Source organism: Pseudorca crassidens, chromosome 8 (assembly GCF_039906515.1).
Source record: "Pseudorca crassidens isolate mPseCra1 chromosome 8, mPseCra1.hap1, whole genome shotgun sequence".
Lineage (NCBI taxonomy): Eukaryota > Metazoa > Chordata > Mammalia > Artiodactyla > Delphinidae > Pseudorca > Pseudorca crassidens.
In genome coordinates this window covers 30,968,259-30,983,424 of record NC_090303.1, presented here as the reverse complement: position 1 = coordinate 30,983,424, position 15,166 = coordinate 30,968,259, and the positions used below count along the sequence as shown (strand labels likewise).

The following is a 15,166-nucleotide window of genomic DNA, read 5'->3' as shown; positions in this document are numbered from 1 at the left end:
CTCTTAATCCTTTTCTGGAAATAGCCATATTTAGTAACTGAACTGCCTTACTAAGATGTGTGGACCAGGAGGAGGTGAGGGAGATAGAGGCAGAAATCTTTTTGAGTCAGTTTTTGAGAAGGCTATTCCGATGATCAATGATCCCTTTCAATGGTAGGAAGTGTGGAAGGTCCACTGGATACCTCTACTCCCAGTCCATTTTTCTGGTAGCTTTTGTGATTTAAAAAAAAAAAAAAAAAAAAAAGGGACACCACTGTTAGGCTGCAAATGGTCCATAAAACCATAAACATTAAACAGATGTTTTTCAAGGACCACGGTGGTGTCACTGGAGTTGGCCAGTCACTCTGGAACAGCAACACCGTGACCCGAATGGGTGTCAGCAGTGATGAGGCACCACCGATAGCCCCAAGCGGTGATCAAAGTTCTGATTTAATCAATTGTCAGGGAAATATTGGTCAGCTCTTGGTATGACTCCCAAGTCTTGCATGCTGTGGTAACCTCTGCGTCAGGAAAATAGAGTCCTTCACTCTGAGCTCAGTCTGTGAAGGCAGATTTATTGCCATGCTGGACAGGATTCACATGCTGTGTAGGGTTTGTGGCGATCTGTCTGGTGCAGTCTCTATAAGGTGCTTAACTCTGTTTGGTCTTTTCAGAGGATGGGCATCTACCTAAGTGACCCAGATGATTTGATCAACAGCTAAGAGTTGTTTCCAGATTTGTTGCCCCAGAGAGAGGTGAAGAGTAAGTGGTTTTCCAAATGGCAGACCAAATAGTTCGTTGACAATGGCTATTAAATCTTGGCAATAGCTCAAGAGTAAGTAGAAATATGACAAGGTTTATCAGAAGTATTGGCCACAGCTGTGAGAGGGGCTTTGGGTTCTGGCCACTGAGCCAAGCAATCTTGTTGGTTTTCAGGCATACCTGTGCTGAGATGGGACAGCTGCAGCAGGTGGCGGACACCATTGGGTTTCAGCTCAACGAAAACATCCGTGAACCAGGCCCAGGCATGACGTAGAACTTCGGTGAACCCAGGACCCCACAGAGCCAGTGGCTTCCTTTGGGGCAGAGGAGTAGGGGATAACCTTTCTCTCAAAGAGTCTGCTGCCGTATTTGCATGTGAGGCCGAGATGTTGCTGGGTCAGACCAGTTGTATTCTTGACTATACCATTCATATTTGACCAGTGAGACTTACTGGACGCTTCCCACCTTGTTGACCTACCAAGAGTGGGACTGTCAGGCTGTAGAGTCCCAAAGTGTGTGTGGTTATGGCATTCAGTTTTGACAAGAGCTCAGTAACAGGCTAACAGCTGCTTTTTCAAGAGGGCTATATGTACATGGTGGGCACATCAAGGCGATGAGTCTAAAACCCCAAAGGATGCCTCCGGGGGAAGGCTGCTTCCCACTGCCACAGTCTCCAATTGACAAAATCATTAATCGCAAAGAATTGTATCATAAAGTGGTCATTAGGGCTGTGAGGCCACAAGGTAGAGAGCATTACTCACCTTGCTGGGCAGTTGATAATATAGCCTGTTGGCTTGGGCCTAACTCAAAAGATACTATTTTGTGGATTAGCTGATATGATAGCGCAAGTAGACTACTCAAGTGATACCATACTGTGTCCAACAGCAGAGTGCAGTAAGGTGCTGGGCTGTTTTTTCTCGACTGGAAGGTAAAGCATTGCACATCTGCCCACCTAGTCTCGAGAATCTTTACTTAGTCGGCAGCTCCCTGAATTTCGTGAGGGTTTATCAGCCGTCTCTGCTGGCAGGTCTGATAACACAGGCAAGGCTGTTGAGACTGAGGCCTCTGACTTGTCCAACAGGACATCATGTATAGGCATCTGTACCTTCTTTAGGCATCAGAAGGTAGAGGAGCTCGTGTGCCATCCTGCCTCATACGTTTGTTGCACACGGCAGACGAGTTGGCAACGCTTGGGGTAAGTATCCGAGCAGCCCTTCTCTTCACATGGCTGCTCTTGGCCAGGGGATTGTCCTCTGCTGCCTATGAGATGAGGAAGAACAAGCACATACCAGCAATTCCTACTGCAGATTCAGATGTAACGCAGCACCAGCATCTTGAATGGGGACGCAGAACCCTTCACACAAGGTCACGTTATTTTCCCTCCCCCACTGCGAACCTAGCTTGAACCCCATTAGTTGAATTTTCAGGCCCTTTTCCTCTCACACGTTCAGGTAGGATGGTGACTTCGGTGCCTGCAACAAGCAGAGTCAGAGATGTTTGAGTCCCTCCCCTTCCCCGGGCTCCCTTGCAGTCTCAGATGGGTGTGTATGGCCTGCAGTCACTCTTGGTGACAGGAAAACTTGGTCCTTCTCCTAATCATCTTTCTCCTTAAGGCAGCAAAGTCAGCATAGTTGGGGAAGGAAGGGTTAAAGGTGAAGAGGGAAGGGGAGTCTCTGTGACAGCAGCAGGGCTTTGCATTTGCTGTTGTTTTGCAGCAGCTGCTCACAAGCCAACCAGACTGCCAGTGTTTTGGGTCCATTCAGAGTTCTGTGTTGAACGGCAAGGGCATCATTCCTCCCATCATCTAGTCCACCTTTGGGGACCTTTTGACTCAGAAGTCACAGCCAGATTGACTGTGCTGAAGGCTGCGGGTCTTATGTTCTTTTGTTGATTTGGGCTTGACTCACATACTGGAGTCTTTTTAAAAGGGAATTCACCTCGTTTCTTGCTCCATTGTCATATTTAAGTTAATGCCTGGTTTAAGTATAAAGGATAAGGGACATTTCCGGGGTGAGCCTGACCATACTAACTTATCTAGATGTTTTGGGGTCAGTTTCTCATTCTCTAGTGACCATCTTCCACCTTATAAACCCAATCTGGGGCAGCAAGAGCCCCAGCAGTAGTCACTGCCTCACTAAGTTTTCCTATGGGAATTCATCTCAGAAAGAGCCCCCAGAGGAAGCCATGGCTCTGTAACTGTGGTGAGGACCTGCTGCAAAACCTCTGAGACCTTTTACTGCATCTTTGGGTGGATCTGAAGTTGGCAGGATAGAGTGCCAGCAGCATTGAGCCCTAGGATGGCCCCACTGTTTCCATTCTTTTTTTTTTTTTTTTTTTTTTTTGCGGTACACGGGCCTCTCACTGTTGGAGCCTCTCCCATTGCGGAGCACAGGCTCCGGTTGCGCAGGCTCAGCGGCCATGGCTCACGGGCCCAGCCGCTCCGCGGCATGTGGGATCTTGCCGGACCAGGGCACGAACCCGCGTCCCCTGCATCGGCAGGCGGACTCTCAACCCCTGCGCCACCAGGGAAGCCCTGTTTCCATTCTTAACGATCACTGAGTCCTGCCACATCATCTCCACAGTGAACCAGCCAACATTCTAGCACTTCACCTGGTTTCTTCCCGTAAGTGGTTTCCATTTTCTCTCTAACGCTTATCGTAGGTGCATGTTTCTGGAACCGTTGTTTGAAAGCGGGTGAAACCTTCTTTTCCCGTTGGGATGATTTTTAGTGCTAGTTGCTCCTGTGAGGCACACCGGAGCCTGACTGGGAGGCTGTCCTCCTGCCAGAGGAGAATTAACACCATCCAGTCAGTTGAACTGTGAACTCTTTTAACCCACTTCCCAGTACTCAGCCCACAACCAGCTCCCCAGTTCCTCTTCATTTCCAGGCAAGAAAACGGAGGACTGTTTTATTGCCTTGTTTGCCATACAGTGTGGTCAGCATGTCTGTTCCCAATTCTCGGGGACTTTCCTTAAATCTTGTTAACCAGAGTATGAAGCTCTCTTCTAGAAATGTCTTCATTAACTTCCTCCTCTCATCGGCAAAACAGTGAAGAACTGTGAAGGTAATGAAATCGCACTCTACTTACTGGCCAGCAGATTAGCCCACCATAGTTTCATAGACGCTTTGGAAGATGGAATGAGTCTTCTGGGTCAGAGACAAAACACAGCTTATTACTCACAGCATTAGCATTGGCCCAAATCACAGCATTTGTATTGGTTCCTCCAGCCTCACTTCCCACACAATGAAGTGGACTAGATGACGCCTGTATACAGGGTGGGTTACGTTATTGTAGAGGAACTGGCTTGGAGAACATGAGTCTTTTATAATGGGCCCGACGTATGTCTGCCATTTGCTCCACAGGGAAAGACAATATCTGTAGCTTTCTGGGTTGTAAGCAAACGTTTCCTTTATGCTAGAAGGAGACTTTATCTATATCATCCAAGGCTGTTATAGAAACATCTTTGGAAAATCACCTAGAATAAAGGACTATCAGTGTCTTTTCATAAGACTTGCAGAAACACAGGAGGCCCATGAAAAACTATCTTCCATCACAAGTTGACTTAGACTTCTCACCTGGTGTGATCTTGTGATTCCCTATTTGTTTTTTTTTTTTTAACATCTTTATTGGAGTATAATTGCTTTACAATGGTGTGTTAGTTTCTGCTTTATAACAAAGTGAATCAGTTATACATATACATATGTCCCCATATCTCTTCCCTCTTGCGTCTCCCTCCCACCCTCCCTATCCCACCCCTCCAGGTGGTCACAAAGCACCGAGCTGATCTCCCTGTGCTATGAGCCTGCTTCCCACTAGCTATCTGTTTTACATTTGGTAGTGTATATATGTCCATGCCACTCTCTCACTTTGTCACAGCTTACCCTTCCCCCTCCCCATATCCTCAAGTCCATTCTCTAGTAGGTCTGTGTCTTTATTCCTGTCTTACCCCTAGGTTCTTCATGACCTTTTTTTTTTCTTAGATTCCATATATATGTGTTTGATTCCCTATTTGTAATGGTGGTATCTTACAATGAAGGGAGCCTTTAGGTGCCAGGGAATGCATTTAAGGGAAAGTCATCTCTGAGCTGAATCTAAAAGGATAAGTGGGCATTATGAGCACTACCTAAAACATTAAGTGTTTCCTCCTCTTACAGTACCTCTTCTGTTTTTATATTATAGCCAGAGAAGTGAAAGCTTGAAAAGATTCTTGAAAACAGTCACAGGAAACAGGGAGGGTAGAGCTTTTTTCCCTGAGAAGGTGCAGTGTGCCACTTTTTTTTTTTTTTTTTTTTGGTACACGGGCCTCTCACTGTTGTGGCCTCTCCCGTTGCGGAGCACAGGCTCCGGACGCGCAGGCTCAGCGGCCATGGCTCATGGGCCCAGCCGCTCTGCGGCATGTGGGATCTTCCCGGACCGGGGCACGAACCCGTGTCCCCTGCATCGGCAGGCGGACTCTCAACCACTGCGCCACCAGGGAAGCCCCCAGTGTGCCACATTTTATTTTGAATAGCAATTTTAGTCAATGTAATGATTTTGTTTTCATTTTTTAAGATGAAAATTTGAAGTATTACAGAAAAGTTGAAGGGATTGTGCAGTGGTACAACCATATATCCACCACGTAAATCTTACTCTTTATTACATATCTCTCCATCCCTCTATCCATTTATTGATCTATCTTCTTTTTTTTTGATGTGTTTCAAAGTGAGTTTCAGACTTTAATACATTTGATGCCTAAACACTTCAGTTTACATATAATTGATGAGAGAATTCAATATTTTAAGTTTTTTTTTAAAGGCAAAATGTTTACACAAAGTGAAATGTATATTTCACAAATACACGATGTGATGAAATTTGAGAAATGAATATACCTGTGTAACCCTAAATCCTGTGAAGATATAGAACAGTAGGCTGATGTCTGAAAGTAAACACATGTCCTTATGTGTATACTCAGTCCCCATCCCCCAGGGGAAGCTATTGTGATGATCTTTTAAAACTATAGATTAGTTTTGCCTGTTTCAGAACTTCACATAATCGTCATGCCAGAGAGTGAAGTTTTTGTGTAAGTTTTCTTCCACTCAGAAAAATCTTTTTGAGGTTCTTCCACCTTGTTGTGTTTATCTATAGCAGATTGCTCCCTGTGGAGGAGTATTCTGTTGTATGGATTTGCCACGTTTGTTCATCTGTTCTCCTTTTGAAGGACCCCTGTGCTATTTCCAGTGTTTGACTGAATGAAGCTGCTATGAATGCCATTGTACAAGTTTTATTGTGTCCCACTTTAAAATTTTTTTTTACTTTTTATTTTTAAATTTTTTTTATGTGTGTCCCACTTTTTAAAATGTTACATATGATTTTATGGAGCAAAAAACTTTATAAATTTCTTAACTACTGTGTCAAGTAAGGTTTACTTTGTCTTATATATATCCTTATTCATGGTCTAAAGGCCATACTTCTTTGGTATTTCCTTATGCACTGGATTTGTGGGGTTTCATTTATAGATTTACTTCAATTGACTTTTCTTAACAATTAAAAAATACCTTCAGTTGATTTTTTTTCCTTTTGTTCATGTCACCGTCATTTATGGGATACTATCCACCGGGTTTTGGTGAGATGTCATATTAGACACAGTTAATCTCAGAGACTAGTTTATTGATGGAAGACATATGCACATCAAACACACACATTCATGCACACACACAACCCACGTACACAGGATAATCCGGTATGACAAGAGTATTGAGTAGGGTCTCTTGGAGTACAGAAGAGAACGGAGTACAGTTAGGTGGGTAGTGACAAGCTAAGGAGAAGCTTCTGGGAGAAGTTGGATTTTGAGTAGATTCTTGAATTTAGAGCTTAAAAAGATCATTTTACATGGCATCTTTATTTAATGCATGAGTAAACTGAAACCTAGAGAGGTTCACTTATTTGTCCAAGAGTGGGTGAGATGGGAATTAGAAACCACATATTCTGAGTTCCAATCCAGGTTTTTTCCTTCTGCATGGTGGTGTTTCAGTACATTTTCACAACCACTGATTGACAGCCAACCATGTGCTAGGCCTTGGGTCATATTATGGGAATTAAAAAGTGAACAAGATACAATTCCTGCTGTTAGGAAGCCCCAGTCAGTAGTGTTAACTACACACACACAGACACACACACGCGCGCGCCTGGGTATATATCCCACCACATCAGCCGCAGGAGCAAAATCCCATGTGAACACAGAGCACAGAGGAGGTGGTAACGAAAGCCCTGTGAAGCCTAACAGCATGACTGTTTTCAGTGTCTTACTTGAAATATTACCTTGAGGATAAGCAACAGGTCTCTGCCTGCCCTTCCTGAAGAACAGGGTGAATCAAATCTTCCCGAGGCAGGGCCGCAGAAAGCTCAGCTTTCTCTTATAGTTGATGGCTGATACTCTAACACTCTTTCCTGTAATACACTGTGAGCTCCTTGAGAGCAGACGTTTTGTATCCCATAAAGTCTAGTCCTGTTCCTGTAACACATGGGTGCCTAATAAATACTTGAATTATCGATGGTTATCCCTAGAAAATTAAGGCTGGTGAACATGAGACTTCAGGCAGGATCTCCCAGAGCCGGTGGGTTAGGGCGCTGCGATCTGCAGGCTGCTCTCCCAGGGGCTTGTCGTCTTGGTAGAGGCAGGGACATGGGATATGCTGGTGTTCATGCTGTGATTTTTTTTCTGTAATCCTGATCATGTGGCCTTAAGTTGATCTGAAGTCTCTGATTTCTCCACTCAAATGAGAGAAGACACAACAGCAACCTCATTCTTCCTGACACATACTCAATCTCTATTTCCTGTTGTTTTCTCATTTCACTTCTCTGCTTTAGAGACACATCCATGTGCACCCAGGACTGATCTGCCTCATATTTCTTTTATTTTTAAAATAATCCTAGTTCTGTTCATCTTTATTGTCTTCAACAGCATAGTTCCCCCACCCCATTCCAATAGCCTTCGGAAAGCTTTGTCTAACCGTGAAAACATTGGGAGAAACCTCACCTCTTATTTGTCTTTTTCCCCATTAAAGAAGAATAATTTATCTTAACAGGCTACATTTTGAATGTATTATATAACAAATGCCAGCAATGATATATTTGCATTAAATTTTTGATTTATTATCCTAGATGACTTCTTTTTAATATCTTTAGTAGGCATGATTCCCAAAGATTTTCCTCCAACATATCAGTGGACCCAAATGATCTTGTGTCTTATTGGTGTTATCTTTATTTCTTCTCTCCTTTTTTCTTATTATTTACCCTGTGTTATCTTGAGAATATTTAGTTTACTGTCTACAATTTGCATGGATAGGTCATCTATTGCAGCACCCGGATCAAATATCCCCCTTGCATGGGTCTCAGTGATTTCTTCACAAGAATCACAGCTTCATCTTTTGGTATCTGTTGCAGTCATGTGTTTGCTTCTGTTTTGAATTGTGTGTCTTATCCCCTGGACATCTGTTTGGGATTGACATGTACACACTGCTATATTTAAAATGGATAACCAACAAGGACCTACAGTATAGCACAGGGAACTCTGCTCAATATTATGTAACAACCTCAATGAGAAAAGAGTCTGAAAAAGAATAGATACATGTATATGTGTAACTGAATCCCTTTGCTCCACTCCTGAAACTAACACAACATTGTTAATCAGCTCTACTCCAATATAAAATAAAAAGTTAAAAAAAAAGGCATCATTCAGGGTAGGCATGCTATCTGTTTTATATCTGCCACCCTCCTTTAAATGTAAAATCCTAATTACAAGTGGCAGGTACGTAGATTAAAATGATTTCAGAACTTAGTTTCTGGATATGTAAGCTCCTAAAATCTTATTGGAATTTTAGTGAGTTGATTTTGTCTTAATATTTTTTCCCCTATAGGACAAAGAAGACCATTTTGAATCTGTTCAACTGAAATCCTCAAGATCTCCCAATATATGAAAGACAGTGCTGTAGCCTTCAGACTAATGAACAAAGAAACCTGCTCTCTAGTTTTACAGGACCATAGTTTAGAGCCTGTCCTCGTATCCGGCACATTGGTGATGTCACAGAGGAGGGCCATGCCGCTGAAAAGGGAAGGAGGTTGAAATGTTAGATTGCCTTATAACATGGTCAAGTGTCTTGCCAAAAATAAGAAAGCAAATGTTTTGAGTCTCAACTGAAGATGAAGCTCAACTCAGGAAGAGATGTATCTGTATATACAAATAACTCAAAACCAAGGTTAAGCCCACGAGTGCACTGCTGATGCATGCCATAGAATTAATGGGTAACTTTCCTTCTTTATGAATTCTATATAAAAAGTGTGTTTGGAGGGCTGATGTGAGCATTGTGATCCCATTTATGTCTTGTCTTTGTTTATATTTTGGGGAACAATTTGAAAAAATTTTTAAGGTACAGTTATTTTTTCCCATTATTTATTTTCCTGACAGACCTTAAAACATGTTTTCTATTAAAAATGGTGAACAAAGAAAGACAATAGATTTTTCATTTTTCCATAGGGTATCCTTGTTGATTTCAGAAGCCTAAGTAAGCAGTAATTCTTAATGAAGAGTCAGCATGTGCTTGGGTTATCTAACTTATAATCGCCTTTGAAATTCCATCCTTGTTGGAACTGGTAAGAAGGGCTTGACTGAAAGTGGGATTCTTAAAAAAAAAAAAAAAAAAAAAAAGGAGAAGGAGAAGCCTTGACTTTCCACTGGTACAAACAAGCTGACACTATTATAAAAGTCAAATGGCTTGAAACAATTTATGTAATACTTGAAGTATAATTTAGAATGAGTAGGAAAGCTTGTTTATCAGATCACTTGCAAAATCATAAGAAAGTGGGCTGGCTTGTCTATAAGTACAGACAACTGTACAAAGGTATTGGGATAATTTCATGGTCTCCAGAAAACGACAGTGGGACATTTACCCTACGTCAGGCATCAAAGGTTATATGCTTATTTTCCTGCCAAAGACTTTAAGGATTATGACTTCCATGAAAGTTTTCTTTTTGAGTTAGCAGGGCAGGGATTGAATTTTAGAAAATCGCATAGAACTGTATTCAGAATAAGAATGTGGTTGTGTCCCATAAGCAGTCATGAAATAAGTGTTGTTGCTCTTATCCAAAAATGATCCAGGTAATTGTCATATTTCCTATGATGGACAGGTTATATTGGTATTAGTGCGACTTAAATACTGTTGGTTGAAAGAAGTTTGAATGAAGCTGGATTTGACCAATTTTGTGTAAAACTTAATTGTTTTAGAAGCGGGAAAGAGGGGAGTTTCCTGACCATTTATAATCTAAGGTGCTCTGGTTTGTTTCCAATAAACAGTGATCTTTATAGGTTTTAATCCAGATTTTTTAAAAGCCTGGTGATTGGCCGAGAGAGGCAGGGCATAGGGGCAGGGTTTATTGAATGTTTTGCCCCAAGTCTGTCCATGAGGTATGACTTGTAACTTTTGATTCAGCAGGTCGTCCTTAGTTTTGTGGCAAATGAGATAAAAATAAATAATTGAATTTATTTGACTGGTGGGTAAAACACTGGACCATTCTGTTATTGTTGAGTGAATGTTTGTTCTGTGTACATCACTACTGTTGGATTCGTGAGTATAGGTGAGGTTGCCGTTGTTTTATTGTTTGTCGTGAAATTCACGGAGGGCATTGCTTTACATAAACGTCTTCCACGTTTAATTTCTTAAATTCTATTATAACGAAGAAATTATTTTGGCATTGCTCATGTTTATCCTGCCAACAGTGCTGATGCCCCTTTCCCCATCTTGATCAAAATTTAAACAGAAGAATGAAAATACACTTGAAGTGCACCCTTTTAGAGGAACCCTGGCAAAGTCATACAGACTGGACAGAGTCAGGAAGTTTCCGCATAGTCACCTGTCACCTCTCTCTTCATCTTCGCTGTGCTCAACATGTACGTTCCAAGCCATAGAGATAATTGGGATTTGCTCCCAGGTAGCTTCTTTATTCTCCTGTCACTGGACTAAAATCTCTGACGTGTCAAAAATGCCTTAAATTTTAATGAACTCTCTGAAAATATAGTCGGTATTCAAGGATATATTTATTTTATTTCTAATTTTAGATATAAAATAGATTTTGGCAGCTCAGTCCCATCTTTGGAAAGAGCTGACTTTTTCCTTTGGATCCCAGTGGGTTGTCATTTTATTCCAAGCACTGAAGAAGTATGACAGAAGGAATATTGTGAGGAAAATATTCAGATCAATCCTGGCTATAGAACTCACTTTAATTTTATGTCTTGCCTTTGCAGATCTCAGTGGAATGTTGAAAGGCATAAACAAATTAATCACGTTTCTATGATTTTTAGCTGACAGTTGTTATTTCCTTTCCCCTCTAAGTGGTAGAAGTTATTTGTTATTTTTCTAAAAGGCAGTTTTGAAGGCTTAAATACTCCATTAAGTCAGCTGTTACCTATAATATCTCTTAGCGCTCTGTCCAAACATTTAAATCAGCTTTCCACTGAATAAGATTATGTCTTCTATGGATAAATTATATCATGCCATTTAACAATGTTGAGCAATTTGATATGTGTTCACTTGATTTAAAAGATTGGATTCTATTCTTGTTGACTTTTCCCCTCTTTGGTTACCAGTGATCAAGTCCTTTCCAGGATTAAAAATGTTTCATAGTATTTTTGTGTAGATTTTTGTCATTATTTTCTTCCCCAGGAGAGAAAAGGTGGTTTAAATGGTTATGTTGAACAATTGCTTGGGTCTAGTCATTTACCATTTGGGGTCTCCAGGTTCCCAGGTGGTGGGTCATCGATTGACTCTAGTTCTTCAAGACAGACCTGGTCAACTGTCATCTGACATGTGTCAGTAGAGCTACTTCCTGTGACTCGTGGTCATTCCTAATGGGAGGCTGATATGCAGATCATTTCTCTCTTCCTAACGAAAGTAAATTTCCTGGGAGTCATGGTGGGAAGATGATTTTATTGGCAAGTTTATTTTATCGATTGATTTATTTTTAGGTCTGCATGAGTGGTATTTAATCAGCTTTACTGAGGAATGATATACAAACAATAAACTCCATCCATTAAACATGTGCAATACGAGTTTTGAAAGTTTTATATACCTGTTACATCACTACCATAATCAACATACAGAACATTTTCACCACACCCAAAGATTTCTTATAGCCTTCCTTTCTCCTTTCACCTCCAGCCTCCAGGCAACCCCTGATTTGATTTTTAACCATTACAGCTTAGTTTGGACTTTTTATAAATGAAGTCAGGCAGGAATGTAGTCTTTTATGTCTGGCTTCTTCAGCATAATGATTCTGAGTTTCATCCATGTTGGTGTGGGTAGCAGTAGTTATTTTTTATTGCCGAGTAATAGTCCATTGAATGGTGGAATTACACTTTGTTTATCTGTTCATGGGTGTTTCCAGTTGCATTAGAGTTTTTATTATCACTTAAGAGTGCTGTCTACTTCAGTGCAGACAGGACCAGTTTACATTTCTTCAATACAGAAGAATCAGATGTTTTAGTAGGTGAAAAGTATAAATTGCCTCATCTGGCCCATTCCTTGATCTGATTCTGTCTCAGAGGTCCTCATCCTTGAACTCAGGTCTCAACACAGTCAAGACACTCTCCATTACTTTTTTTCATTGTATTGGCATGTTTAAAGTCAGTGTATTGCTGACATTTACCTTTTGACAGTGAAGATGTATAGAGTAGAACTTCTTCAGAGGACTTACATATCCTCACATCTATTTTCTACTGACCATGAACATTATCTCAGGTTTACATGCCCAAGTCCTAAATTAAGGTCACCCTAAAGAAAAGGACTCAAGGGGAGTAAACTGAAAAAAATCCCAACACCTCACTTATTCCTTGGATGCTAAAATGGAGTTCACCTTCACAGTAAGTGGCCAGAGATTACACACTTGCTGGATATTATTTTGGTTTAACATTTTCAGATGAGTTAATTTTAGGGTCATAAATGAAGGAAGTAAAAGATAGGGGCCAATAATTGAAAATTAATTGATACTACTATTGCAATTGATATTAATTGATGTTACTGTTGCAATTGTCTAGATCAGAGGCCAGCAAACTTTTTCTGGAAGGAGTCAGATAGTAAATATTTTCAGCTCTGCAGGTCATGTGGTCTCTTGCAACTCTTCAATTCTGCCATTGTAGCACGAAAGCAGCCACAGGCAATATACAAATGGGTGTGGCTGCATTCAAATAAATGTACTTTATGTGCGTGGAAACCTGTCATGAAATGTTACATTTCTTTTGATTTTTTCCTCCAACTATTTAAAAATGTAGAAGCATTCTTAGCTCACAGGTTTTATAAAAACAGACGCTAGGCTAGGATTTGACCTGCGAGCCGTGGTTTGTTGACCACTGGTTTTAGTCACTACAACCCACAAACAAAACTATTTGGAAGAAGCTGTTGGCACACATTTTTTTGCCCTTTAGGAGTTTACACCTTCAAAGTTTCTCAAGTCTCTAGAGAGGATCAAGAAAAAAATAACCCACCCCCCTCCCTTGATGATTTAATCACTCACCAGGTGACCAAGCTAGGTTCTCTCCTGAGTTCCTTTTATAGTTCTGGGACTTGATTGTGGATATTGATTAGGAAATGATAAACCTAAAACAAGTGAATTGGTTCAAAGTCAACCAGCACAATTGATTTAAAAGCCTTTCTCATTGTGGTTTCTATGACATTTGTTGCTAAGGTAACTGGATTTGGAGATAATATTCAATCTTACGTACAGATTTATTTCAAGTAACTATGTGGAAGTAGTGTATATTGATGCATATAGTGTCAGCCTAGATTCCTGAGCTCTGGCGCTGGAGAGGGTCCCCTGCCAGCCCTGGAGGGTCCATTGCATGTGTTCAGGCTGCACACACCTCAGTCCACACGCATTTACCAAATCCTATTTTAAGACTGACTGAGCTGCAAAAGACACGTAGGATTCCTTCAGTGATTGATGGTTCAAGAAACAGACCTCCAGTCGCCTTGAACGAAATGTCCCAGTTTGGCTTTTCATTTGCTGGAATTTTCCTCATCTTATGAACAGTGACTCTTCGATGAAGAGCCCTGTCTAAAATAGCTTGTGGATATTGGTAAATTTGGTTTGGAGGGGAGTAAATATTTCCTCTGTCTCAGATGGCTGATTTCAGATTACCATTGCTTGGCTTAAATGAACGAGTCCAACCGGTGACAACTGTGCACATCTAAGCTTTCTGTCACAGGACAGGAGTGATAGCTGCCTTATTCATGGGTTTGGGCCTTATTAGGGCTGTGAAGGTTAGAATCCATACGGATGGTCCATCTTCCTGGCGCCTCACTTTTCTTGGCTTCTCCATGTTTCTAGCCCTTTGCTGAAGAGCTCTGGCACCCAGAACTCTCGTGGTGGTTGCGTGGATAAAGAGGGGGTGAGCTGAGGGGCAGTGTGGGGTGCATACTGTAAAGGGACACTGGCTGAATTAACTCCTTTCAGGCACTCTCCTAATCTGTCCTCTGTGTGGACTGCAAACCAGCTTGCCTCACACTTTGCAAATGGGACCTTTTTATTTTACCATGAGAAGCCTGAGTGCGCAAGAGAATCTTAATACTTGAACTAGAGAGGACGCGGAGCATTCCAGACACGGTCAACTCTCAGGAATCTGACAATAATCAACCATAACATTAGGTTCTGATATGTTTTTTATGAGTGGGATAGAGCATTCTGCTTGAGTTCCTTAAATTCAGGATGTTTTTGCAAAGATGGATCGGCTCAGTGAGTTTTATATTCTGAGAGAATGAAATGTCATTACTGGAGTTAAAAAAGAATCCATCCAAAACCTATTTGTTTGAAATGCCTCATGTGAAAAAGATTTTATAGCTGCTATTTTCCATACAGATGCTGAAAGTTCCTTAAAAAATTACTTCTAGGGATCACACGTTAGAGGATGCACTTTTGGATAGGAAACACGGTACGAGGCAGGGGAGAAAAAGGTGATGAGAGCTGTCGGTCAATGCACTTTCAGTGCAAAGGCAGTGAGTGAAATAGAGCGGCCATAGATCGAAACCCAGCTCTCAGAAACACCCACTCAGGATTCACCCACAGCCCCATTGTCTTGTTTACAAAGATCCATGATCCATTTGATTACTTTAGGCGTTAGCTGTGTCTCTGAACAACCCAACTGATACTGCCTTCCTTAGCCTGTCACATCCCATCAGTGGATTGAGTTTATTTTCTCTCCCATCAGCCTTGCCGTTGCCTTGATATTGAGCAGATGCTCATTCTGAGTACACTTATCTAGCAGTCCTGCCAGTTTCTGTCACAACAGACTTTTTTTTTTTTTTTTTGCAGTACGCGGGCCTCTCACTGTTGCGGCCCCTCTCGTTGCGGAGCACAGGCTCCGGACGCGCAGGCTCAGCGGCCGTGGCTCACGGGCCCAG

At 41.5% G+C, this 15,166-nt stretch overlaps 1 protein-coding gene across 2 annotated transcripts in view; it reads left to right on the top strand.

Moving 5' to 3' along the window:
- Nucleotides 1-11,900, top strand: part of ELAPOR2 (endosome-lysosome associated apoptosis and autophagy regulator family member 2) — a 189,222-nt gene extending 177,322 nt beyond the window's left edge. For both annotated transcript variants that reach the window (XM_067746099.1, XM_067746100.1), the window contains exon 22: nt 8,639-11,900. In XM_067746099.1, coding sequence (XP_067602200.1) covers nt 8,639-8,698 — 60 coding nt within the window. In that variant the 3' untranslated portion in view covers nt 8,699-11,900. The remainder of the gene's footprint in view (nt 1-8,638) is intronic.
- Nucleotides 11,901-15,166: the final 3,266 nt, after the last annotated feature.